Raw genomic sequence first — 27,292 nt, forward strand, 5'->3', positions numbered from 1 at the left:
CGCTTTATTTAGAGAATTTTCAGCGCGTTACTTTCACACAAAAACACCGCTAAATAAGGCTTTAGTTCTCATTGTGTCTCTTCGTCCTGGCAGACTACCTGCATTTGTTTATATCTGGCATGCCGCGCGTGTGGACTGATACACTAAGCGGCGAGCGCCTTGTAGCCAGCTGTGGCTCTGTAGCGGAGGTAGCGCCATTTTACGACAGGATGAGAACTAGAGCCTTATTTAGCGGTGTTTTTGTGTTAAAGCAACGCGCTGAAAATTCTCTAAATTAAGTGTGAATTCAGACCGATATCAGATTTTTTCGGTGGGAGTCCGAAAAAGACAAATGTCAAATAAAATACAGCTGCGACTGTGTTAAACACTGACATAAAAATTCCTTGTTCCCAAATTAAATGCTGCCCCACCCAGCTGTAATTATCTGCTCCTGCCTCGTGGACAGAATATATATATATATATATATATATATATATGTGGTGGGTATGTCACAGTGGGTGTGTCTCAGCGGTTTCAAGTAATTCCACTCACCTGTAGCCTGTTGGTTTTGGTTAACGAGGGAGGGAGTCGGGAGCGACACTTTCTGTTGACCACTACATTGTACTACTTTACACCACATTAGTTTTTCTGAAGTATTGACTTTACTTTAGAGCAGTGTTTCTTTATCCTGGCCCTGGAGGACCCCCTGCCCTGCATGTTTTAGATGTTACCCCACTCCAGCACACCTGATTCAAATGAATGGCTCGTTATCAGGCTCGAGCAGACCTTGATGACGAGCTGTTCATTTGAATCAGGTGTGTTGGAGTCGGGAACATAAAAAACATGCAGGGCAGGGGGTCCCCAGGACCAGGGTTGAGAAACACTGCTTTAGAGATTTGTTTCCTAACTCCATTCCCAGGTTGAATTTCTGTAAAGAACTATTCTATAGGAGCCCTCTCCAGTTTTGAGGGTATTCTTGAATAGAGGTGGCTAGATGTCGTGTGTCAATATTTCATAAACCCTGTTAACCTGATCCTGAAGTTAAAGATAATTGTCTTCAATAAAATGAGAAAACACCTGTGTGGACTCTGTAGGTGTGTCTTTGTGAAAAGTATACGCTCTGTAGTAAAACAACAAACAAACTCTTAACTAAATGTCTTTATGTCTCTTTTTACAGTCGGTCCAAAAACTCCTCTGACTCCAGAGCTCTTCTGAGTTTTTCCTTGTATTCGTTGATTTTCTTCTTGGTTTCCTCACTGAGGTTCTTGGTGAGGTAGTAGTCCACTAGCTGTTTCTCACAGTTTCAACAATAAGGTAAAAAAGTGATTAATATTTCATTGAATAAATCCATATATATCTGAGGTTATAAAGTGATGAACACTGTATTAGCACCAAGGCTTCCAGCTTACCTCCAGGCTTATTCTGTGCCATTTTTATACATTTTCATGGCCTCATCAAGTGAAACACCCTGAGTGGCTGCAATTGCATGGACTGTTGCCTGTGTTAAGTGCAGAAAAAAAAATCATGTTTCTGGTGATGTGAGGCAGAATTTGTAATGAGAAAATGGCATCAAACTATTCTACTGGACATGGACCATTAGTTAAATAGTGACATATGCAATACATTCTGGTCTTTATAAATAAAAAGGTCAGTGAAATCTCACCTCTGGCAGAAGTACATCCATTACAAATGCCACTTGATCTTGAGGAGGACTTGGCGCTGCCGTGGTGGGATGGGCAGCGGAAGGAGGACTTGGTGCTGCCGCGGTGGGATGGGCAGCAGGAGGAGTTGCTGCAATTTGCAGGGAGCATTTTTTTAAATGTTTAAAAAACAACTCCTTCCTAATAATTATGCGGGGGCAAAACCCACAATGATAGTGCCCACTTGCAACACAGCCAAGGTGGCACTTGTACACGCTGTATCCTACAAGAGAGAAAAGGTGATTTAGTTGATTATGGAACCACATAAGAATTTAAGTCTCCAAATATCAAATTGGCCCACATACTCTAATCTGAGATTAACTTACACCAAACACATGCTGAGGTGGAGAAATACAGTAACATGCAATTCCATAACAGGTGAGGCAATACCTCTTAAAAAGACTCAGAACAATCAAAATTCAAATATTTATTTAAAAATATTATAAACATGTAGATGTACTTGCCTCCAAAGTTTACAAGGCCCCTCTGATGGCCTTGCAAGTGAGCCACCAGCTCTGCATATCCACCTTTCTTTAAACAAAATGGACACTCGTGCAAGTTATCATCCACTTTTTTCAGCTGTGGGTTTTCTCCGTGTCGAAATATTGTCTTGGTCTGTAGGACGAGAATAGTGCAATTATTTGAAAATATTTTACTCCTCAAAGAAACAACAATAAACTTAATTGTCAACCTAAAAACTAAAGATGGACACATTTTAAGTTTACATAAAAGATAAATATTTAAACAAATAGGATACCTGAACATTAAAAGGAACGTAAAAGTTTTCACGTTTGAAGGCAAATCAAAATTATAAACTGTCATCCTCATCTCAAATACAGTGAGCTCCACAGACCTGTCTTTATCACTTAGGACGCGGTCACACTGGCCAACCGTGCCGTGCCTAAGCACGCTTCAGCCGTGAAGCACGTTTGGAATGGCCAGTGTGACCGCAACTGTACCGTGCTCAAGCACACTTCGAAGAGGTGGGCTTCGGCACGGTTTACTTCATGCACGAGCACAAGCACGCGGACAGCGTGTGCGATCCATTACGTATAATCACCGCGAGCGCATCTCTCGACGATCATTTTAAATAAAGCGGGGTGTTAGAGGGCTGTGTCAGGCGAAAATGACTTAATATAAGTCCTAAAGTCTCTAAAGTTGTAGCAGTGCTCCCTGTGTCTCATTGTGCTGACTCTGATGAGATCGTGCTTCATGTAAAAAAAATGCTTCACAATGACATAGGCAGGCTGTGCGCGTGTCTGATACCCGCTAAAGTCTGGTTCATATTGGGGTAGTGTGACCGCCGGCCTTACTCTCCAGCTGGGGAACAGCGCTGCAGGGGGGCAATCGTGCTTAGGCACGGCACGTTTTGGATGGCCAGTGTGACCGCGTCCTAACTGCAGTCCCTAAATCAGTGTTTACCAACCCTGGTCCTGGAGGACCCCTGCCCTGCATGTTTGAGATGTTACCCCACTCCAGCACACCTGTTTCAAATGAATGGCTCGTTATCAGGCTCGAGCAGAGCTTGATGACGAGCTGCCTTTCCCACTTGTATAGAATTCAGTCCAGGTTACTTTGTAATAGTCCAGGTGGCTCACACGTCCCATTTATAACCTCTTGTTTCTTTGCTAGCTATTACCTAACTGCATCCACACAAATTGTCATTTAGACAAAATATGCTGTTGTCACTAAATTATTATTGGTCTCTCAGAAACCTGTATAATAATTGAAACTCCCAGATTGCAGCCTTGCAAATGGCTGTACCAAACACACAACTATGCAGCAATTTTCGAAAAGAAAAACGGCAATTTCAACAGGTCTGTGTGGCCTGAAATCATAACCACGCTAATAAAGATTTTATTAAATCAAACCGTTTGTAAATCCGTAAAGAATTCAGCAAGTTAAGTGTATTTTTGTTTGAGTAAGTCGCTCACCTTCCATCGACTACTGTAGAGCGCTCCGAAGAAGTCCCCCTAGGTAAGATGGCCGACCAGTGACGACGCCGGCGAAAGTCCCATGTGCCATCTAGCCTTTATATATATATATATATGTATATCTATGGGCGGAACTGCCACTAGTAAGATGGCGGACGCGTCGGGCTGTCCTGGCAGCGGGAAGTACGCTGTATGCCTAACCTCTCGCGACATTCCCGGTAACGTAGCAACAGACAACAGCTCGACGGACACAAAGTACCCCAATCATGGGCGGAATGTTCGCTGAACGCTGAGTACTCAGTAAAGATTCGCAGATTATCGATAAACTCTTCAGTTAAGTAATGGAGGTGAGTTACCTTTTTACAGATATGGGCACGAAGAGGTTTTGGGCGATCGATCTTTTTGATTGATACATTAAAAAAGTCACAGGAAGTGACAGAAAGCCAAACATGACGTCCTGCACACATACATAGGCTACTGATACATCAGTTTGATTTTACTTAAGGTTTTCTTTTCGTCTCTGTTTCATCATGCAAATATGAAAATGAGATTTACAAAAAGATTATAATGTATTTATTATAATGAAATGTTTTTCCCCTTTTCGGTCCCATTCTTACCCATATGTGTTTGTGTCAAATCATAGGATTCAGGAGCAGGAAGAGAAGACACAGTTGAGTCCTTTGAGGAGTTCCAGGTGATCCTGGGTGAGCTGGTTGAAGGCCAGGGTATGGATAAGGTCCGGTTGGAGTATGAGAAGCTCATCCAGGCTCTAAAGAAGTCCAGAGACAACGAGAAGAGGCTGATGTCAAAATGCAGAGAGCTGAACGCAGAGATCGTGTCCATCTCAACTAAAGTGGCTGCAGCCCTGAAGCTGTCCAAGGAAGACGAGAGCACCATTTCTTCACTCAAGAGGGTAAGCGGCAGGGCATGCTGCAGGGTTGTTTTTCATTTCATATCCAATAATTAAGTAGGCTCTTTAGACTTTATGTTTAACAAAATGTTACTGGAAAAATGTCTCCTTGTTTCTTCTGCAGGAGCTGGATAAAGCTTGGAAAATGGTTGATGCTGCACATGTTCAGGAGAAAAAAGATAAGGAGACTATCAGGGCTTTAAAAGAAGAAGTTTCCAGCCTGGTGAAAATGAATGAGCAGCACATAGACTTTTCTGTGGACAAACAGACAAGGTGAGGGGCTAGCCTGCATAAAGGAGCCACTTTATGTTGGGCAGGGTGAGAAAACTGTAGTTTCTCTTTCAGTGAGCTGCTGAAAGTCACAGAGGAGCTGATGAAGGAGAGAGAGCAGCTGCAGACGGATGTGGAAGATCTGAGAGAGAAACTGAAGCAGGCCAACACAAACCAGCAGGAGATAGAAGCCAAACGAGACGCTGCATTAGAGAACATTTCTCAGGTAAACAAGTAACAGATTCTTTCACTGGCTCTGGCCTGTAATGTTTAAGTTTGAATCCCCCTTTTTTACTCTCCTGGAAAAGACCTGGAGTTTGAAAGTCAGTATTAACCTTCACATTCTACATTATAATACTCCCATGCTCACTCCTCCTGTTTGTGGAGTGAAGGTGGCCTCACTTCAAAAAAAGCTGCTCAGAGGTATGACAAGCACTCAGCTCAAAGTGCTTTACAACAAGAGAGGGGAGAGCAATTATTAGAACAGTGAAAGAACAATAATAGAAGTAAAATAATATAAGAATTAAAGGTCCTATATTATGCCCCTTTTCTGCAGTTTAATATGGATCATTGATGTCTTCATGAAATGGTAGTAACATGTTTTGGTCCAAAAAGCCAATAAATCGAGCACAGCAGCATTGTTTCCAGGCTCTCATAGCCCCCTGTTCAGAACGCTCTGATTTAGTGGGCGTGGCCTTCATATGTAAATAGGCCACAGCTGATACCGCCCCGCTCTTCCATGTCACTGAGAGCAGCGCCACAAGCTCTGAGTGTACAATGTTTAGAAAACAGCGAAGCTCGTTTACTGTAACATTACAGGCTAAAACAACAGGCTAACCGCAGCTTGAGCGCATCCTGAAGCTAACACAGAGACAGGAGGAACACTGAGGAAAAGCTCTTACATCTGCTCCACAGCACACAGCATTTAAAATACTTACATTGCCAGGGTTCGAGGTTTGTTGGCGGATGGTTGGTAATGCGCCTGGATTCAGGATCAGTCTATTCACTAGCCCTCTGTTGTACTGTCCAAAGTTTGAAAAGCAGTCAGCAGTGAAGTGACAAGCACACACATGCATGGTTTTTGTAAGGGCATTTTATCCGATATCTGACAAATCTGGGAACTAAATCGTTACCAAGAAATTTCTTCACCAATGTGTTTCTAAAAGTGTCTTATAACATGTACTAAAAGTTTGAAGTTCAACTCTTGTGGGAAACCTTTCAAAAAACTTCTCAAAGTTGGGGTACTGATAACCGATTTTCAAAAATTCAAAAGTGCTTAAATTGGACTTAAGTGACTTGTGAAATGTCAAACTAGGGATTTTTCATGATTCTGAGCTGATTGCAAACAGTTATTTTTCAGCAAGGCAACTCCCTAGTGAAAAAACTCCCAATAACCCCCACTCACACATACCCTGCAGGGTACACTTAAATTAAAAAGCAGCATTTTTTTAATAGTAAATAGGCCTAGTTTCTGTTTGATGGTGATTGCTGTAGTTGGTTGACATTCAAGTTAACATTAGCACCAGACATGCTGAAGTCATTTGGGTCCTTTTTCCCTGTTGATCATGGACAGACAAAATATCTACTGCTTTAACATCCGATAAGTAAGTATTATCAGCATGTTTTTAATGCGTTCCTTAGAAGTAAGTGATGTTGTTTGTTTCCTTATCTTCATATATGTAACGTGTACATTCTATTATTTATTTGAGTTTCATATATATTTTGCAAGAATGTGTTTCATGTTTGAGTTATATTTTGATGTTTTCAGTGCTATTTGGTGTTACTGAGACATATTGATATCACAAAATATGAAATCTATTTTTTCATTTTACTTTGCATGCTATGATAGTCTAAGATAAGGCTATAATTGCAGTACTATGGATGAAGAGGTTACTCCAGCTCTGCTTGATTGTTTCATCTGTGAAGGCCCAGATACACCAGCTGAGAGGCCTATACAAGGAACTCCTTAAGGCTACTCTACTTTTTTGAAACATGTAGAAGCAGTTGGAAATGCTAGGATTTTGGAGCGTATGAAGGGGTATGACCAAGAGGGAAGACTTAGGTACCACAAAAAGTCGAGGTGTCCCAGTCCAATATTGATATCGGATATTGGTCTGATATCAGCAAAAAAACAAGAATCGGTATCTTATCGGAAAGCATCTAAAATCTCTGATACAAGCACTCCTATATAAGCAGTTTCTGTTACCCATTGGTTAATGATAAATGGGTCAGTTTGTCCTCATACCTACTGTTGCTGACTACTGTTCTTTGTTTGAATAATATCACTTAATCAAGCCTTTTCTAACATGACAGACATACTACAAAATAAGTAATAAAAGTATGTATGTCTAATGCTGATATCGTATCGGATTAATATTGGTATCGGCCAATACTCAATGCTGCAGTATCTGTATCGTATTGGAAGTGAAAATGTAATATCGGGACATCCCTAACAAAAGTGTCAAAATGATTTGTACAACAAGTTTGTTGAGGTCACGAAGAAGTCGGCTAAAGCATCAAAGGCAGAGAAAGAGTCAGCAAAGCTGCAGCGAAGACTCTCTCTGAAAAACAGAGACGCTAGCTGATCTTTTTTCATGCCTTCACTGTGTGTGATACAGTTTCTGCTATCGCTGGCCATGGGAAAACAACTCTGTTTGACAGGTAATAATAATAATGATAATAACAATAATAATAATAACAATAATAATAAAACCATATATCATAATGAAATATTTATATACTAAAAGGTCTGAAACAAAGCTTAAGTGCTTTCTTTTGCAGATTTTCAGATTTGAAGCCAGCTGTGTAACTGTCTCTTCATTTTGTATTCCTATTAATGACAGAGGAACAGATTAAATCTGTCCCGGGGGCTGGCCCACAAGGTGACACGCTTCGTGTCCTCCGATGTGCCCCTGCTGCAGGGACAGCGGCTCTGACCGTCTCCGCTACCGGGTCTTTCCAGCACACTGTTTCCACGGTGCTGGGGATCAGTCAGACCAATCAGATGCTGCACCTCGGCCACAGCACATTTAAAGGCGAGGAGAGGCGCTCATTTGATTGGTGAAAACAGCGCTCGGCTGTGTTAAACCCACTCACCGCTTTTCTCCTCCCTCTCTGGCATTTGCGCGGAGGGAGGCGTGGACGCGCACCTCTGCGCTCCTCTGCGCTCCTCTGCGTCTTGACTGCGCCTCTCTTGCCACTGCAGGAAAGTTTCAAAGTGCGCCGGTCACACCGCACAGTGAAGGCCAGCGCAGGGCAGGTGTACTTGCGCTTGCGCCTGGTCTACGAAATTAGAGCCCTAGGTGTTCATGGTTATGAGCCAGTTCCAACTCTAGACCCCATAGCTCCTGAAGAGCTACTCCAGTTTACAAGCTGCAATTGCAATTCTTCTTGCAGTAATCAGCCATGCAGCTGCAAGAAGGCGTCAAGTGCATCTTAGCTTGTGGAGTCTGTAAAGGCATTATCTGCAAGAATGCCATTCATGATGGTTTTGATGATGACTCAGACATTGACACCTAAAGCATTTCAGAGCTGGATTAGTATTTGCTCTAACTATTGTGCAACTAATTGAAATAAATGCAACTTTATATGTAAATGCAAAGGTGGGTGTGTCATTTTTTCCACTAAGGAATGGTTGTGGTGAAAAATAAATGATAGCAATCAACTCAGAATAATGAAAAACCACTTGTTTGACCCTTCACAAGTTACTTAAGTCCAATTTAAGCACTTTTGAATTTTTGAAAATCGGTTATCAGTACCCCAACTTTGAGAAGTTTTTTGAGAGGTTTCCCACAGGAGTTGGATTTCAAACTTTTAATACATGTTATGAGACAACTTTAAAAACACATTGGTGAAGAAATTTCTTGGTAACGATTTAGTTCCCAAATTTTCAGATCTTTCTCTTACTATTTTACTGAGTGTAGCTGGCACATTTCCCTCATAAATGAACGCCCCGACGTTTGGCCAAGATTATCTTCTAGTGTGAGCGGTTGACAGATGAATCTTAAGCCCCACAATCGTCTCACAGACTCGTCGGAGCCGCCCCGATAATTTTTAAACATGTTTGATATTTAGAGAATGATAGGGGTGAGTGCTGCACTGGGTCAAAAACGTGTGAAACAGAAGTAAGCTTGGGTGCTCTTCAAGGATCTAAGGACAGCAAAACTTTTAGAGAACAAACATTATCCGAGGCACTCCGATGTAAATAAAATCCTTTATTATGTCAGGGACATGTCAACGCGTTTCGACTTCTCAGAGTCTTCATCAGGACATGATTAACAACACGAAACAGGTGTTTAAATTACCTAGGAAGTGTCATGTGATATTGTCACGGGACTCCATCACATGACATCAGACCTTAAAAAAAACATATACAGATGAAATATGTAGGGGAAAACATACAAAATGCCTAGTTGCACAATCATCATAATAGTCAGCAATTATTGCTGACTATTGTTTGGTGTAGCTTGTTTATGATTGTGCAACTAGGCATTTTGTATGTTTTCCCTTGCATATTTCATCTGTATATGTTTTTTTCAAGGTCTGATGTCATGTGATGGCATCCCGTCTTGTCTTCTTCCGAGATGGGAAGCTTGTGCATGGAACTATGTGGTTGTTCACAGCTAAAAACAGCCACACTCCTCTCCCCGTTGCTGGAGAGATTTCTCTCCAGATGCGGGGAGAGGAGTGGGCAGGGAGGGGGTTTGGGGGTATTTGCTCTGGTGGACCAATCAGGTCAGACTTGCTCCTGGTTATTCAAAAAAGGGACTCGCTGACGTTGGCAAACCCCGGAAATTCCAAACAGCTCATTTCAGGTCAGGATTTTACATTCACAAGCACTACTAAGCGCAGATTTTGCCATTAAATATCACATTTTTTAGGCTGGGAGGAAAGCCAAAGACCCACAAATTTTACTACAAGACTTAATAAAGTGATTTTTGCACAATATGGGACCTTTAAAAAACAAATTAAAGCAATTTAAATAAATGGAGAAAAAATAAATAAATGCAAAGAATTCAGTAATGTCTATTGAAACCAGTAACATTTGAATAAAAGTGGAAGTCAAAGCTAATGTTGAATAAATAAAAACACTAATTTAAAAAAGATCACTTTGAATTTAAGTCAGACATACTTTTTAAAAACACAGACAGTTCCAGATTCTTGGGGAATAAAGACATAAAGCTCTGTGTTGTGTGAGACACATGAGTAACATTAAAAAAAGGAAGCATTCAAGGACCACAGTAAATTGGAGTTGTTATTTATGTATATGTTGTGATAACACAGCATTTATTTGAACAAAAAAAGAGGAATAAATAGAAGATTTGGAATGAAATGGAAAGTACAGACCAACTGCTGATGTTACTGTTGATGTTTAGCAAAATGCTGTTAAGTAGGCATGGGGAAAAAAATCGATTCACATAGGTTTCAATTTTTGTTTTACAATCTTTAAATCAGGAGTTTTTGCTTAGAAATCTCTACATCTCATTAAAAACAATGAACAGACACTATAAAGACTCCTGAAAGTGAGTGTTATCAGCCTGTACAGAAACTCAAACACTCCTTACAGTGGCCATGGCACAGTCTCTCATGGCTTTCAATTTACCTTCTTAAAACCATCATATTTTATTTTCAACCAGATTTCAATTTTAAAATCTCAGCTGATGGTTACCATGATGCACTTTACCTCATGAACCAGATCATCTGTTGAAAGATATGATGGCATATCAAAAACTTGTATGCGTAAGGTTAAAGAAAAAGTTGTTAACATCAACTCTGACTCCTGGATGGTCTCATTTCTTTGCTGAGTTACCAGACTGTCTGGGGTTCAGCAGCAGTCTTATGCTTCCTTATCTGAGAATCTGAAACTCTTTTTTTTTTTTTTTCCAATTTAAGCGGAAAAAGATTGAATGCAATCTTGTATTTATGAAAGAGTCTACAACAAAAGTGTCAGGAACAAAGTTTACCAAGAAACATTTGATTGCTAGACCAAACTGTCTTTTCTGTTTAACAGTATTTGAGCCACCATCATGAGTATCTGGGAAATCTTCTATTTCACTCATCCTTTCTTCAAACCAGGAAGTGAAATCTTGACGTGTCCTCTGTACTCATTCACAGATCATTCTTTATTGTTCTGCCTGCCTCTGCTTCATTAGTGTTTGGTTTTTGCTCCACAGGTGGACTTCAGGGAAATAAACTGCTCTTCTGAAGATAAGAGAAGACATCAGAGCTGACATTCAGTATAAAAAATAAATTTCATGCTCTGGTTTTCATTTGTTATGGCTCTGTGTCCTCCCCAGCTCCAGCAGGAGCTCCAGGTGCAGCAGAACGAGATCTCCCGTGAGATGAGGTTCAAGGAGAAGCTGGACAAGGAGGTGAAGCAGCTGCACATTGACATGGAGGCAAAGAGGGGGGAATTCAAAGCTCTGAATCTGCAAAGCCAAAAATTCAAAGAGGAGCAGCAGAGACTGGAGCAGCAGCTGAAAGAGCTCAAGGTGAGGGGACAGCTGCTCTTCATGGTGGGGGCATAAACTGCAGCAACATCTGAGAGCAAACAGACACAGCAGGAAGATCATGGCCTGAACAGGATCTCAGAGTCATTAACACAGAACTTCACATTAAGTGTTACATTAACCAAGGAGTCTGATCCCCAATGAATGCACGTTCATTTAAGGAATAGTTCAGTGTTAATTTTGTGTCAGTACTTAAAGTATTATTTATAGCCTGAACAGCTCTAACACATCATCAAGCCCTTATTAACAAACTCCAACCAAACCCTAAGGTTGGTGCACACTCATGCTACATTTAGACATTTTCAGAGCTTTACTTTGCTGTCATAAAGCTCAGTCATTCATTCACAACTCACAGGAGTGATACACATATGTGCCTCTGTCTGTAGCACATGGATCAGGTCTATGATATTTAGCCATGTTTCCACTAAGCAGTCCGGTTTGGTCAGATCAGTAAAGCCCAATCCTATTTGCATTTCCACAGCTAACTGTGCTCTTCTTGGTAGGTGGCGTATAAGCCAGATGCTGATAGGCGCATTAGCTGTGCAATAGCTAATGGATGAGCATGATGGCATAGTAGGGTAACTGCCTAATAAATGCAACAAAGAAAAAAAACGTGACATAGTAAACAAGACATCCAGCAGTTTGTCTTCTTTGTAATTGGCATGTGGCTCTTTGTTACAAAGAACAAACAAGCTTTGTTTCAGAGAAGACTGTGTGCCGCTAGTAGACATACGGCAGCCATTGTCACACAGGAAGTGATGCTTCTTTCCACCAATCAACAGACTGCAGTGTTTCTAGCTCCACCTTCTGAGGTAGGATCAGTATGTCTGACAGGGTACCATAAAGCAGAACGGTATGGGCCGGTAATTTATGGACCTGTCCCAGGACAGGTTAGCAGAAACGCCACAAAATGTGTGCCATACTGAGACGAACTAAACTAAACCCCTTGGCGGAAATGGGGCTTTAATCAACTTGACCTTTGCATTGTATTCTAGTACACTGTGAAATTTTAATTGTTGCAATTTAGTCTGAGATCACATTCCTAATATTATCGTCCTGACACAATAACGTTCATTGAGTTGTTTCTCGGCTCAGTCATCCTCTCGTACTGACAAGAACTCAACACTTCTGCAGTAAATAAAGAATGATTTTGTTGTGCTATGTTGTTGAAATAAGGGGTAAATTGTTTTGCTTGTGAAACGTCTCAAATTTTCTTTGGAGAAGATAAAATATTTTGTGTTGGATTAAGCTTCAGTAAAAATAAAGATGTATGGGAGTACACAGTCAAAAGGTTTATGGCAATATAAAGAATCAATTAAAAAACATTTACACCAATAAATAATTATTAACTTGTGCAAAACTGCAAATTAGTAAGTTATTACATGAAACCATACCATCAGTTTTAGTCAAACTGCAGAAAACACTGTGACTGCACAGCAGTGTGTTATTGACATGGCCTCCTCTCTAAACCTGATCCCTGACTCTGACAGGTCCTGAATGAGCGGACCACCAAGGATCTGGAGCAGACGCAGATGAAGAATAGCAAACTGCAGCAGGAGAGTGAGCAGCTGTCATCGGTCAAAGACCATCTCTCTCTGGAGAACCAGCAGATCACAAACGAGCTCAAGGTGCACACTTCAACACACACCTCTACTCCTTCTGCTTAGGGCTTGTTTCTGGCCTACTGAGTATTTTATGTCATGACATGAAGAGTGCCCTTTCCTCTCATTACTTCCATTGTCTAATGCTTCTTCACCCCTCAGCTGAGAGAAGAGGAGGTGAACCACATGCGTCAGGAGCTGGCCAAGCAGTCTAAAATGAGAGAGGTCATCCAGAAAAAGTTCCACCTGATGGAGGATCAGAAAGCTGAGGTGGATGTGCAAAGGGAGACCCTGAAGGCTCAGATCGCTGGTCTGGAGAAAGGTAAAGAGGCGGCCTGTGCTGCCTTTTTTCTGATCACATGAGCTCCTTTTAAGTACCGAACATGTCAGCTGTCAGAGGAGAACAGGAGACAGGATTTTTTTCACTGAACAAATCCTGTAAAATAACTCAAAATGGCAAATAGCATCATCATTACATCATTGTTCTCTCTCTGCAGACCTTGAATCTTCTAAAAAACAGGTTGAAGTGGACCGAAAAGCCACAGAGGAGCTGATCAGAGAGCGGGACATCTTAAATAAGGTTAGTGCTGCAACAACGTGTGAAGTTCTCAGCTTCCCTGTGACACGTCTGGAGATAAAATCACAGTAAACTTGGGCTACAGTAATCCAGGGAGGACACAGACTGTTTAAACACGGACGTAGTCACCACACTGTCACCTGTCTGTTCCTGAAACCGTGAAATGAAGCCAATCCCCGGATGCAGCCACGTTTGGTATCGCACCCTCTCTCTGCTGTCACCATACTGTCAGTCAACAAAGTTCTGCCGTGAGTAGAGCCAAACAACTGCGTGTGAGCTGAGCAAAGAAAGGAAAAGAGTTGGGAGCTGGCTTTTACTGGAAGGAAAGTCAGCTCTTCTGATCCACTACAAAGCATTAGCCCTGAGAACCTCATCTTTTGAGTATGACCCATCACCACAGGCAACAATTACTGAGGTTTATCAACTCTAAAAGTTCATATAATCTGGAATTTATTGGGGGTTTTTTTGGTCTTAAATGAAAAAAAAATGTCACAAAAGAATCCAGAAATAACGTTATCACATGACATTATCAATCGTTTACATAGATTATGTCTGAAAATGTTCTCGTCTGCTTCTTTTCAACAGAACATAATCAAAGCTACACAGTCGACGGAGAAACAGCAGAATGTGGTGAAACTCCTCGAGCAGGATAAGAAGACCCTGGAGCATAAGATCAACGGATACCGCCAGGACGCACAGAACCAACACAAGGTCATCCAGCAGCTGGAGAAAGAGCGGGACCGCTACATCAATGAGACTAGCATCCTCATGCAGAAGGCAGGTCACATGGCAGGGGATGTATTTTAAAAAGTATAACTCAGGTCCACTTGCCTTCACCTCTGACCTCTCTGTCTCCCACAGGTGCATCAAAAAATGAGCGATGTAGAAGTCAAAGAGAATGAGATCTTTGACTGGAGGAAGAAAGTCACTGAGGCAGAGTGCAAAGTGAAACAGCAGGAGAACCTTCTGGAGAGCGTGGTGTCTGAGAGGAACCTCTACAGCAAAAACCTCATTGAAGCTCAGGTACAGCTCATATCTGATCGTCCTTCAGGCTGCCAACTGTCTGCAGTATCACTCATAACCATGGTTACCTCCATGTTATTAGAACAGAATAGAATAGAATAGAATAGAATAGAATAGAATAGAATAGAATAGAATAGAATAGAATATACTTTATTTATCCCCGAGGGGAAATTCAGGAGTTAACAGATGAAACATGAGTCAAACTCTTTGATCCAAAGACAAGGACCAATCCATGTTTTTCAAACAGAGTTTCTGGCATTGGAGTTCATTCTTTTCATGCTGATTTATGTCCAAATGCAGTTTTTCAGAAAAGTTAAGTCATTTGGTGCTAACTACAGTTTGTGAGCAGTGTCAACAAGCAACTGTTGGAGTTGTTTCCATCAATCCACATACACACAAACCACGTCAGGAGGAGGACTACAATGACTAAACATACTGTCAGCTTATTGGTTTTGAAATGTTCACTCAAAGACGTGAATTGTGAAGCACAGCCAGCACTTGACTTCCTGTCAGCCGGAGCATCCCCATAAAAACAACTGTCAGGCTTTGTTTTTTAAAGAAAGACGAGTGTGCTTTATTCTGTCCCTCTGGTGCCCTCGTGGAATCTTTACATCATCAACAGCTCAAAAATGATATATTGAGGAGCAGTGAGAGGAAACACTAGCAACTTTACGTACCTGTGAACATCTGCTTCAAGCCCACACCAGGACCTGATCTGCTGTTTCATTCCTCTCATTTCATTTAAAGTTAATTCAGTCAGGAACACTCTCAACGTACACTGAACCATTTAGTGTCAAATAAATGGTTCTCCCCACGCTGTGATTGGTTGAGAGGGGTTAGTGATTGATCATCAGCCTGTCAGCTGATCACAGCTGGGCGTATGACTCTGGTGTCCTAAATGAACTTACGCTTACTTTATTTTTGGGATCATTATCTACCTTTACTAGATGGGAACTGAGGAGAGAAAGGAAATGAGAACGCAGGAGATCAGAGTCATGACTGGAGCTCTAACCTCTGAGCCCAACCATCACCATGATTTCTCAATGTTAGTCGTAACTCTTTATTGACAAACGTATCATATTTGATCCATGACATGATGAACATGATAAGCAGTTTCCTTAAAAACATGTAAATAAAACATATTCTGCCCCCTTGATGTTAATCATTCCACCACAGGCAGCTGAAGTTGTATTTTGACCCTTTTCTAAACGGCTGCTCTTATCATATCATCCACACACTTTTTTTCAGGAAAAGTGATGAATTTTTTAAGAAGTTGAGAACATGTTATTCATGTAAAAGTAACATCTAAATTGTTACTCATTATTTTTAATAAGTGTTTTCTGTATTGAAGAATGCTTATTTTCTAAAAACTTTACAAAAAAGTTGCCAAAACAGTCCAATTTATCAAATGTGACACAAAAAATAATATCTTTTGTAGGTTTTGTTATAAGTATTGATTAACATCTCAGGTCCTACAAATAAAGTTTCTGGTTATTTTTTGATGGGTAACTTTTACTGGATTAAGATCTTTAAGAGCACTGGCTGAAGTTATTTTCTGAGAGCTCTGCTGTCTGCTTCCCCTCCTCAGGAAGAGATTGCAGAGATGAAGAGAAAGATCAGGACGATGAACAACAGGGTCACCAGACTGAGAGATGAGATCAGTGGAAAGGAGCTGGCCCTCGCTAAAGATCAGCAGGAACACAAATGGCTGGAGAAAGACAATGAGGCGCTGAAGGTACTGTTGCTTTCTCATTGGTCCTCTGTGAGGGTGTGGCTCTGAGGTCAGAAGTGTATCAGAAGTGTAATAATCAACCTCACTCATAGGGTCCATCCTGGCCAAGTACACTCTTAAGCCATGTTTCCACCAAGTGGTTCAGTTCAGTTCATCTTGGTACAGCACACATTTTGTGGGTTTTCTTTGACTAAAACCAGGAAAGGTCCCCAAATTTCTGACCTGGACCATCCCACTTTAGCCCTGTTTTCACCAAGCAGTCCGGTTAAATCAGTACAGTTTGGTATGGGTTGGCTCGGTATAGCCTGATCCTGTTTGTGTTTCCACAGCCAGCCCCCTTCTGGTAGGCAGCCTGTAAGCTGGATGCAGATAGCGTGACGCCATAGCAGTGCGACACACTAGCGATAGTAAATCCAATGAAGAAGCAAAACGCAACACAGTAAACAAGGAGCAACTATGGAGGACATCCAGCAGTTCGTCTTCTTGATAGCTTTGTTTCAGAGAGGGCTGTGTGCCGCCAGGGGAAATACAACAACCGCTGTCACACAGGAAGTGATGATTCTTTTGACCTATCAATGGACTGCAGTGTTGTAGCTCCACCTTCTGGGATTGGATCAGTTTTGTCTGGCCAGGAGGTGGAGCGAGAAACACTGCAGTCCATGTGTGACAGCGGTATTAAAGAACAACACATCACTCTGCCATGTTAAAATCTCAAGTCCACTACACGAAGATAATTTTATTTATGTTTGGAAAATGGCTTCGCCAAACAGCACAAAACTGCTGTCAAAATAAAACTGCGTCGGGATTTTCTTTTTGTTGGATTTATAATTGGAGTACACTGTGTCACGGTGCTATGCATCAGACTGTAACATAGCTGACACTGCATTCAGATCAACCCCTTGATGCCTGTTGTCATGAATTTACGACATACCTTGCCAGGTCTTGATGCAGCTGAGATGACCTTTGTATCACACTGATGCCTCTTGTTTCATGTTTTACGCATACCAAGGATAGTATCAAATGCATCATGTCCCAATATACCAGTCAGAGGGTGAACTTTTTGTATCTCTACACATCATATAATTATAATTATAACTATTGTATGTGCTATATATTCAAATCAACAGTCTTCCTTCAATTTAGCATCTGTAAGATAAGATAAGAGAATAGAATAGAAGAGAATAGAATAGAATAGAATAGAATAGAATAGAAAATACTTTATTTATCCCTGAGGGGAAATTCAGGAGTCAGGAGGAATGACGACATCCTGTCCACCACTCTCCAGCCCAGCCAGTATCCACCTCCACAGGGTCCAGGACTGAGCCTCCCCAGCAGTGTGTTCAGTCTCTGTCTCCTGGATCCTGTCTGCCCACAGCAGGCAAAGCTCCTCCAATGTGGCGCCGGCGTCCGATGTCAGCTCCGTCAGCCACGTCCGTGAACAGCCCCTCTGCCGCAGGGCTAGCACGGCTAGCTCGTCCATCCCACCGGAGATAGATCCCACGTTCCCAACAACAATGGATGGAAGGACAGGTCCACGTCATCACCTCCCAGGTCACACCCGAGAACCAGCACGTCGTCCTCACCTCCTACTCCTCACCTCGAGGGAACTCATCAAGCCCTACACTAGTTAGCATTGACATGCTACAGGCTGCTAACATCTAATTTCACATGTAAACAATGCAGCCATGGTTATATGTAGGATCTCCAGACAAACACAGGAGAAAAGTAGTAAAAATATCGCTGAAGCCACAAAAAGTTTGGTGTCCATGACCAACAATGAACCATACAAAGTAATGATCCACTCTAAATACAAAGATGACGAAAAAAAAACGAAAAAAATTACAAGAAATGGACAAAGACGAGAGAGCTACTGCAACAGGCAGCTACTTGGGCAGCACCTAGCATGGATGAGACATGATGAGATAATACTTCCGATTACTTGGAAATTTGTTTTGCACAGTCCAGCTCATGCAAACAACACACTGTCAATCACATTTAAAATAAAAGCATTATGTTTAAAACAAACGTCCTAGAAAGTAAAGGAAGTGCACCCATCAAAGGTCCCAACACAATTACCCAAGAATGTCCATCATTGGTGTGTATGTGTTCATGTAACGAGCTGTGTGTGAAGCTGTCTCTCCTCTTCTCTACTGTTTGCTCCATAGGGATATAGAGTGAGGAACAAAAGATAACTTCTACTCATTTTTCTTACAGTTTGGTACCCTCAAACGTCTCCCTGAAGGTAAAAGCTGATACTCCTCATGGAGGACATGGGAGGGGTCCTTTATGATCTTGTCAGCCAGTCTGAGTATTTTCTTGGAGCAGCTGTTAAGAAAGCAGTCCTGAATGGCCTGCCCCAACATTTTTGAGCAGATATTCAGCGGCCAAAGGATCCTTGTTTTTAGCTGTACTGTAAGGCCACAGAACCAGACTGGGCCTCCATACTGCAGGACACTTTGAATGGTGGAGCAGAAGAATAGATGTAACATCTCCCTACTGGTGCCAAAAGACCGGAGCCTTCTCAGAAAATAGATCCCCTGTTGGACCTTACTGCAGATATAATCCACATGCGGTGACCAAGAAAGAGAGCTGTCCACGTACACTCCCAGATATTTAAAGGAGTATGACTGTTTGATGGGCTTATTGTGAATGATGGCTGGAGCAAATGTACTGTTTGCAATCCCAAAAATGACCTCCTCTGTCTTCACTGGGTTTAATATGAAGGCATTCTGGTCACACCACTGGACCACTTTCCCCACACTATGGTAATACAGGTCTGGCTGCTCTCCCTCTGTCATCAGTGATACAAGTGCAGTGTCATCAGAGAATTTGATAAGAAGGTGATTTAGCCCGCCGGTGACACAATCATTGGTGTGGATGGTGAATAACAGGGGTGAACTTACACATCCTCGTGGAGCGCCATTGCTTGTTGTAACGTGGGGGGAGTGGGTGTGCATATGTTTTTTGTTTTTTTTTAAATTGTCCAGATGTTTTGAAACCAGATGAATGAGGGTGGCTACTGCGTCTATGGTGCTGCACTTGTGCTTGTAAGCAATCTGGTAGGGGTGGAGTTTATCCTGAATGGAGGAAGAGAGCAGATGGATGATGATCTTTTCCAATGACTTTATTAACACAGAGGTTAACGCTACAGGACAAAAATCATTACACAACTTGGGGCATGTTTTTCTAGGAACAGGGATTTTGTGGGAGGTTTTCCAGGCTGTTGGGACAGTGTGTGTCTAGTGAGGTCTAGAGGACTGGTTGCCACACTGGGGCAAGTTCCTCCCAGTAGTGCTTCAAGACAAAGGCACAGATGTTCTGGACCAGATGACTTGTGTGGTTTTAAGTGTTGAAAGGTGTTAGCCACCTGGGCCACTGAGATCACCACCTTGTCCTCTGGGTGTAACTGCACTCGACTCAACACATCAACACAACACTCTCTGGAATTAGAGTCCTCAAACCTTGTAAAAAAATATGATGAGCTCCTCAGCAGAGGCTAGCTCATCATCTGTTTCAAAAAACTTCCTCTTTCTACTTGGCATGCCTGCCATGTTTTTCATTGTGTCCCACATCTTCCTGGGTGGACCAGCATTAAAAGCCTCCTCCAGGTGTCTCCCGTGCACCTCTTTTGCCTTCTTGATCTTACCTTTCAGCTCCTTGTTTCTTTTTTGCAGTTCCAAGGAGTCCTTGTTATTGAAGGCTAGTTTCCTTAAGTTAATGATCTGCTTGTTGTCTTTTGTAATGTAGGTTTTGTTGTTAGGGAACACTTTAACTGTTTTTTTTGTGGATGGTAGACTCTACACAGAAATTTATGTAGTCTGATGTAACGGTGCATGCCAAGTCCAAAGTGCCCTCCCTTAGCACCTCCCAGTTGGTGGGAAGTGCTAAGGGAGGGCAGCCAGTGCTTTCAAAAGATCTTAATCCTCTAAAAGTGACCCATCAAAAAATAACCAGTCAAAGCAGGCTCCCAGAGCATCTTTGCTGTCCCTCGTCCAGAGTCTTACCTCTTTGATTTGAGGTTTGCGACTTTTCAGTTTGGTCACATCAGTTGGAATTAGGTGCACAGCTTTATGGTCCGAGTTAGATATTGGTGGTTTGCTTCTGGACTGATAGGCATTTCTGATGTTTGTGTAACATTTACACACAACCTCATCTATTGAGGCTGCAGCACAATGAGCTTTAACTCTAGCTGGAACGTAGACAACAAATAACAAAATGCTGCTAAATTCCCGAGGGAGATAAAAAGGTCTCAGTCCAATGCGCAACAGCTCAAAGTCACTGTTGCATGTCACAAGTTTGATTGAGTATTGACGACACCACCAATCGTTTATGTAAACACAGACGCCTCCCCCTCGTATTTTCCCTGAGGATTCATTCCTGTCAGCCCGAACAAGTGAGAAGCTGTCTATGTCATACAACGAGTCTGAAATGGTAGAATGCAACCAAGTTTCAGTGAAGCACAGCAGAGCAGCCTCGAGGAATTCAAAAGAGTACCTTGCGTGTAATCTCAGCTCATCTATTTTGTTCGGTATGGAGCGTAGATTAGCCAGGATTATTGCAGGTGGTGCTGGTCGGAGCTTCCATAGCCGTAGTCTCCACCTTATTCCTCCCCATCTGCCTCCCCTCCTCCTTCGGGCAGCCTAGAAGCTGGGCACTGTAGGTGAAGTCTCGTGGCCAGTGTCGCCCACTGTGCAGGTGCGGTGGCCGCTTTAGCTCCCCTGGAACATCAGCTAGCAATTCGGATGGTTTAGATGTTAGACCCACCAATCTCCGTAGGTCCAGTAGCGTTTGGCGAGTGTATATCAACATGAGATGGCTCTCCCTGCGTCATCTGAGTTCCATGTCGTTGATATTGCAATCGAAGAGCATCAACATAAACAGAAGTCCAGTAGCATTAAGCGTTTTTCCCACTCTTAGCCCGCATGGGACATGCCACTTGTTTCTTGTTCCCCAGGTGGGTATAAGAAAGAAATCCTGACTGTAAAAAGTTACTTTTTCCCACAAACAAACAAACAAACACAACACATGAGAGCAGAGCAGGCGTGCATGTCGCCAGTTTGGCCGCGCCATGTCATAAAACACGAAAGGAAAAAAAAAAGCAAAAACACACAGAAACAATATTTTAACATAATTGTAAACTAATTCAGGCAGTAAGGGGTTAAGACGACTGTACTTGCATGTTTTCCCCTAAATCTGTGTCCTGGCTGCTGCAGGTGGAGCTCCAGACGATGAAGCTTCAGCTGGAAGAAAAGAAGCAGCACGTCGACAGTCAGAAAGCAGAGCAGCAAAAACTGCAGAAGATTATCGCCGACACTGACGCTGAGCAGATCCAACAGAAGAAGCAGCTGGATCAGGTAAATCGGGGAGGGGAAGTACACCTGATGAAGCTTTTCTTACCTCATGTCTCATTGACTGATGTCTGAAGGTCATCAGAGAGCGAGACAGCCTGGGCAAACAGTTGCTACGCCACAATGACGAGCGGGCTCTGCTGTACGAGAAAATCAGGATCCAACAGTCCATCCTGAGCAAGGGAGACTTCCACTACAACCAGAGGATGGAGGACATCCGCTTGCTCAAGGTGGAAGTCCAGAGACTGCAGCGCAAGAAGAGCATCCTGGACAAGACTGTGCCCTGCACTGAGGACCTGAGGTAACAAATGAGAGGGTCTGAGCGGGTCAGAGAACAGAGTTTAGCTCTGTGAGACTGCACTTACTAACGTTAAGCAGAGACATGCTGAAACAGGTCAGACTGATGTGTATCTAATGTCTGTGTGGATTTTTGTCTCATTCTCATGCTGCAGGCGAGAGCTGTTCCACCTGCAGAAGGACCTGCTAAGAGAGAGGATGAGGAACAGCGTCTTGGAGGATCAGATGAAGCCCATAAACATCCACCGATGGAGACGACTGGAGGTGCACAACTCGGTTCTTAAAGAGTCTGAAGATTGGCTTGTGTTTCTGTCTTTCTGTTGTCATCTCTCGAGTCAGAACACACACGTTTCCAGAAGTTGATCTTGTTTTTCAAAGAGGAGAGGGGAGGGATTTTAACATTTTTAACGTCTCCATGCAGGGCAGTGACCCCGACAGATACAGACTCATCCAGAAGATCCATTCCTTACAACAACGACTCATCGCTAAGACACAAGTGCTGGAGGAACAGGAACTCCTTTTACAGGTAGTCATACACCAGAAGGATGTGCCTGATCCTGTGGGGGGGTGAAAACCGTTGCATACAGCCATTTGAAAAGGTTTTTGTGGCTGAATGTGATCCAGCCAAAGGTCATGGCTCAGTGACATTTTGCTTTTTTGTTGCAGCAGGAAAATGTTCGAACTCATATGTTAACAGCACCACTGGCTACATTAACATGCTGTCAATATTTGAGTTAAGGTCAATATTCTCATTTCTGGAACGCATTCAGAATATCCTGATTACATCTGTGAGCAAACAGAGTTCTTCCTGTTTACATGGTAACCTGATTAAAATGGCTACGCACCGGCAACATCTCAACTCACGGAAACGTCATGACGCAATGCGTGTCATCTCTGCTTCTTCTTGCTGTATCTATAGCAACAAAAACAACATCAGCACGGCGGGCTTCTTGTACTTTAAGACCAAGATTCCTTGTGAGCATCACATGAGCAGAACACAAAAGAATGTTCCTTTGGATGGGGATATCCTGACAGGTGTATATACATGGCCACATATTTAGGTTAGAAAAGGAGTAACCCAGGGGTATTTTCAGGTTTTTAAAAAACAGATTATGAAAATATTATGTTTTTTCAAAAGGGTTATTGGTGTTCACATGGCCCTTGATAGTATACTGAATACGAAAGGGTTACTGACTGCATGTGAACACACTAATACTCTGTGCTTGCTTTTGATCTTCTTTGCTTTTTCATACATTCTTGCTTTTCTTTCCTCTGCTGTCGGCCCAAAGGAGAAGGAGAAACTCTACGTGGAGCTGAAGCACATTCTGGCCCGTCAGCCTGGTCCAGAGGCAGCAGAGCAGCTCCAGCAGTGTCAGTGGAGCCTCAGAGAAAAGAGCAAGAAACTAAAGGTCAACATGCACAGCCTGTCCTCCTCTCTGTAGAATCCTGAACACATTTTCCTTTGGTTCTTCCTTTCATTTGCCCCTGTCTGTGTTTCTAATGTTCATTGGTTTATTCTTTGGTTACCTCTTTGGTTTGGTGTGTAAAATGACAGCTACCACTCTGTCCTCCACCACTACATCTATAACTCCCTGATTTGAACACTGTTCACAAACTACAATCCAGGCTGTCATTGTCAGCTCCAACACAAGAAGATCTATACAGACCTGACAGAAGAAACAGGACCAAGAGTATAAAAAAAAGGATGTATTCTGTGTATCATCACCTGTTTGTTTCTGAGATGAGTTTTTAGAGCTTGATGCTGGACTCAACCTAACCTAGTTGGAGGCTGGGAAAGTCGATCTCTATCCTTTTTGCACCTATCAGTCAATTCAGTCACGGCCTTACAGTAAAACTTGTAAGAAGTCGTCTTTTCAGATTAAAATCATTTTTTGAACTGGGGATTTGTTTATTCTCTTAAAGAACTGTAGTTGGGTCATTTTGGACTGAAACATGACCGCTGTGAGCAAAGGTCCATTTCTCAATGGATTTGTCATCTAGGAGGGCTAAAAAACAAATTTAGCCAGGGTGTGTTTTTTAAAACGGCGGGGAAAATTTGTGGGGGGCCAAAACCCAAGATGGCTGTCGTGGAAATGATCATTTTAAAGGTTTGACCTACAATGATGGACAATACATGTTTTCAGACCTTATTTTTGTTGAGACATACATATTTCTGCAATACCTGCAATAATCCTGGTTACATAATGATTTGACCTTATTTTAACCTTCAAATTCAAGATGGCTGCCACTTTTGGTGATTTTGGTTTTTTTTTTTTTTTTTTTGAGGGGGGGGGGGGTTATGCCATTTTTGGGGCATTTTTCTCCCAATATTAAAGTAGATGTTTATGTGTAAATAACACTTGTTGGTTGCCCATTTCCCATTAAAAAGGACTATGCAGCTATGACTTTTCAGGTCTATATCTCAACTTTTTGGGCTATATTAAATTCTTTTGCAGTGTTAGACTAATGAATAGATTCCTTTATTTTGCTTCCATTTAAACGAATGGAGATTTTTAGCCCTCCTAGATGATATATAACTATATATATGTATGTATGTATGTGTCTCTCTCTCTCTCTCTCTCTCTCTCTCTCTCTCTCTATATATATATATATATATATATATATATATATATATATATATATATATATATATATATATATATATATATATATGTATATATATATATATATATATATATATATATATATGAGGGATGCACGACATTGTTTTTTTGCCGACATCCGATATGCCGATATACCGAAACCCCTTTTGGCCAATACCGATACCGATTATCACAAGTTTGGTTGTTTTTTTCACTGTAAAGAAAGCAAAGTCTATCCTGTACTGGAATATGTATGTTACTCTAATTGTGACGGTCTTATTTGTTTAAGAAACACACATAAAACAAGACAAAAAACATTTGATTTTACCATAAATAAGAAATGTATTATTTTTCAAACTCAAGACATTCAGTATTGAAATACAGAAAAATAATTTATTTAGATCACATGAACTTTAAATGTACAATGCATTTTTAAACATAACCAAGTTGCATTTGATTATTTTAGAGCTACTGTAACAACCTGGTGACAGACACAGAGCTCTGCAGTGCAAATAAATGAAGTGCTACATTTTATTTAAGGAGCTTATTTTTCAGATGGAAAATAATAATAATCCTAACTAAATAGCACCTTATCGGCTGGGCCTATCGGCAGAAATTTTCATATCTGCCGATACTGATAAACGTGTTTCTAAGCTTTTAGCAGCCGATACCAATATATATATATATATATATATATATATATATATATATATATATATATATATATGTGTGTGTGTGTGTGTGTGCATATAAGAATCACCATACTCAGATATTCATCACAGCTCACAGTCATCATCTGAGATAAAAAAAACATTTGTCCCACCTGACCAGTAAAGATCCTCTCTTTCTCTGACTCTTCAGGGGATGATGGCAGAGCTGAGGATCCTCGACTCCAAGATGAACGAGTACAAAAGTGAGAACCAGAGCTTAGTTCATGAGCTGGCAAACATCAAGAAGAAGTATCTGAGTCAGAAGAAGCTCCACAGGTGAGGTCACTGCTCATTGTTACTCATGAGAACACCTCCACAGCTTTGTGTTCACTCCCTGGTGTCTTCTTCTCAGCGAGCAGAGAGCGAAGACGCAGCCGGAGCCTCTGCCTCGGCTCAGCAGCAAACCTCACTTCACAGGAGGAGGTTTCAGGATCGACAACCCTGTGAGGAGACAATAGCCAGCACCAGGACAGACGTTTGCAGCACATCTGATAGAAAAATCACATCCATACAGAAAGGCATCAAACACCTTAAATTTAACCTTACAACGATCACAGTCTGTGAAAAAAACACCACAATAGAAACATTAGGTAAATTTATGACTTTAATCATGGTACAATTTAGTTTTAATTCACTATTAATTATGATTTCAAACCTCTCTGGTGCTAAAAATGTTTTTCCTTCTTTCTGTTTTCTGTTTGTTTGGTTGATCCTGACTCTAAACCATCACCCTATTAAAACGATGGCCTCAGTCATTTTTTAAAGTTTTTGGGAAAACACAAAAACCTAACCAAAGACGCTTTTACCAGTGATGGACAGAATAATCAAGAGATGACTTAGGCCAAAATGTTTTCCTCAAAAAATGACTAAGACCATTATAATAATTGTGTGAAAAAATTCTGTTGATGTGAATGTATTTATTCTGTTGTGATGATTCTTGCCTTAAATAAACATACAATGAATTCAGCTTTCACTTTTTCAGTAAACAGTTTTAAAGTCTGAGCTGTGTTGTTTTTGGCTGAATAATGCTAAACAAAGTCTGTTTAACTGTCTGAAGTTTTGTAGAGCAAGATTCATGTCTGCAGCTTTGAAAAACAAGACATGGGAATAGTTAAACCTCCACCCAAAGATACATAAAGAGGGTCCAAAAGCAAAGTAAAGAATAAAAAAAAGAAATAAAAAATAAGAAATAGGAAATAGGAACCCTAACCCTAACCCTTAACCCTAACCCTAAAACCCTAACTCTAACCCTAACCCAGGGACATTCATTCCTCAGATGCGACACTGAAACTTAACAGGCAACACAACTACTATTTTTAAGTGCAGTGCCAGATTCATGTCACAAAATCACTGGTCTGTGACTTCTGTGTATGGACACCTTCAGAATTGTATGTTGAAAGAATAACTCCAGCCGTACATTTTGAAAGACATGTTATGAAGGCAGAAAAGTTTATCAAGTATGCAGTGCTGCCAGAACTGATGGGAAAATGTTTAACAAGAAATGCAGTGCTGAGTGGCGACATCTGATCAGTAAGACTGCTGCTGTTGTGTTCATGTCACTTTTATTTATCAGTTTTGGTCAACATTTCATCACACAGTGTTATACAGTTCTATGTGCATCTTTTTTCTAAAACATACATGTGAAAACACTAAATATGAATAAGAAGTTTTTTAAATGAATTGCAGAATAAATATTTACAAAATGTGACACGCTTTTTTGCTTGTCGATGAAAATCACACACAAGGTTTAAAACAAACTCTTAGACTGATCATCTTATGATTTCATGCTTCATATGCACTGTACATTAACAAATGCTCACTTCAATCAGAAGGCACTGTGGATTCACACAAATTACATAAAGCACAACATGTTAATACGATCTTTTCTATAAGGCTATCCTCCACTTGACCATTTTGCTTTACTCTAATGAGACTTACAGGCAGTGTAGAGCTTAAAATAGTATATTTCTGCCTCAACATTCCAATCACTTTTTCAACATGAATTCTCACACAAGATATTTCGCGAGCAGATTCAATCTCTTTTCGGCTAAGCTGTTTCTTCCCTCGTGTGAATGGTATCATTATTAATTCTGCACAGA

The 27,292-nt window shown here is 41.4% G+C and overlaps 1 protein-coding gene and 1 long non-coding RNA gene across 2 annotated transcripts; one reads left to right on the forward strand and one right to left on the reverse strand.

The window, feature by feature from the left end:
- Positions 1–899: 899 nt before the first annotated feature.
- Positions 900–3,661, reverse strand: LOC141792205 (uncharacterized). The gene is made up of 4 exons (XR_012598359.1): positions 3,614–3,661; positions 2,144–2,294; positions 1,643–1,902; positions 900–1,477 (listed from the first exon to the last, which is right to left on the reverse strand). It is a non-coding gene; the product is annotated as an uncharacterized LOC141792205 (long non-coding RNA).
- Positions 3,662–3,777: 116 nt separating this feature from the next.
- Positions 3,778–26,084, forward strand: cfap58 (cilia and flagella associated protein 58). Its single transcript, XM_074672456.1, has 18 exons — positions 3,778–3,960; positions 4,257–4,526; positions 4,648–4,796; positions 4,869–5,019; positions 11,090–11,284; positions 12,793–12,930; positions 13,066–13,225; positions 13,401–13,483; positions 14,066–14,257; positions 14,342–14,503; positions 16,092–16,238; positions 21,449–21,589; positions 21,661–21,884; positions 22,036–22,144; positions 22,302–22,406; positions 23,170–23,289; positions 25,345–25,469; positions 25,546–26,084. The coding sequence occupies exons 1-18, from the start codon at positions 3,955–3,957 to the stop codon at positions 25,649–25,651; spliced, it is 2,583 nt and encodes an 860-aa protein (XP_074528557.1). The 5' UTR covers positions 3,778–3,954; the 3' UTR covers positions 25,652–26,084.
- Positions 26,085–27,292: the final 1,208 nt, after the last annotated feature.

Source organism: Halichoeres trimaculatus, unplaced genomic scaffold (genome assembly GCF_033239565.1).
Source record: "Halichoeres trimaculatus isolate MK-OKI-2021-1 unplaced genomic scaffold, fHalTri1.1 fHalTri1_scaffold_6, whole genome shotgun sequence".
In the NCBI taxonomy this organism is placed as follows: domain Eukaryota; kingdom Metazoa; phylum Chordata; class Actinopteri; order Labriformes; family Labridae; genus Halichoeres; species Halichoeres trimaculatus.

What these genes read in the sequence shown, in the direction of transcription:
- cfap58 (XM_074672456.1), top strand. An exon ending in CCATTTCTTCACTCAAGAGG is followed by an intron (nt 4,527 to 4,647) that starts GTAAGCGGCAGG and finishes TTTCTTCTGCAG; the next exon opens with GAGCTGGATAAAGCTTGGAA. An exon ending in CATTAGAGAACATTTCTCAG is followed by an intron (nt 5,020 to 11,089) that starts GTAAACAAGTAA and finishes TGTCCTCCCCAG; the next exon opens with CTCCAGCAGGAGCTCCAGGT.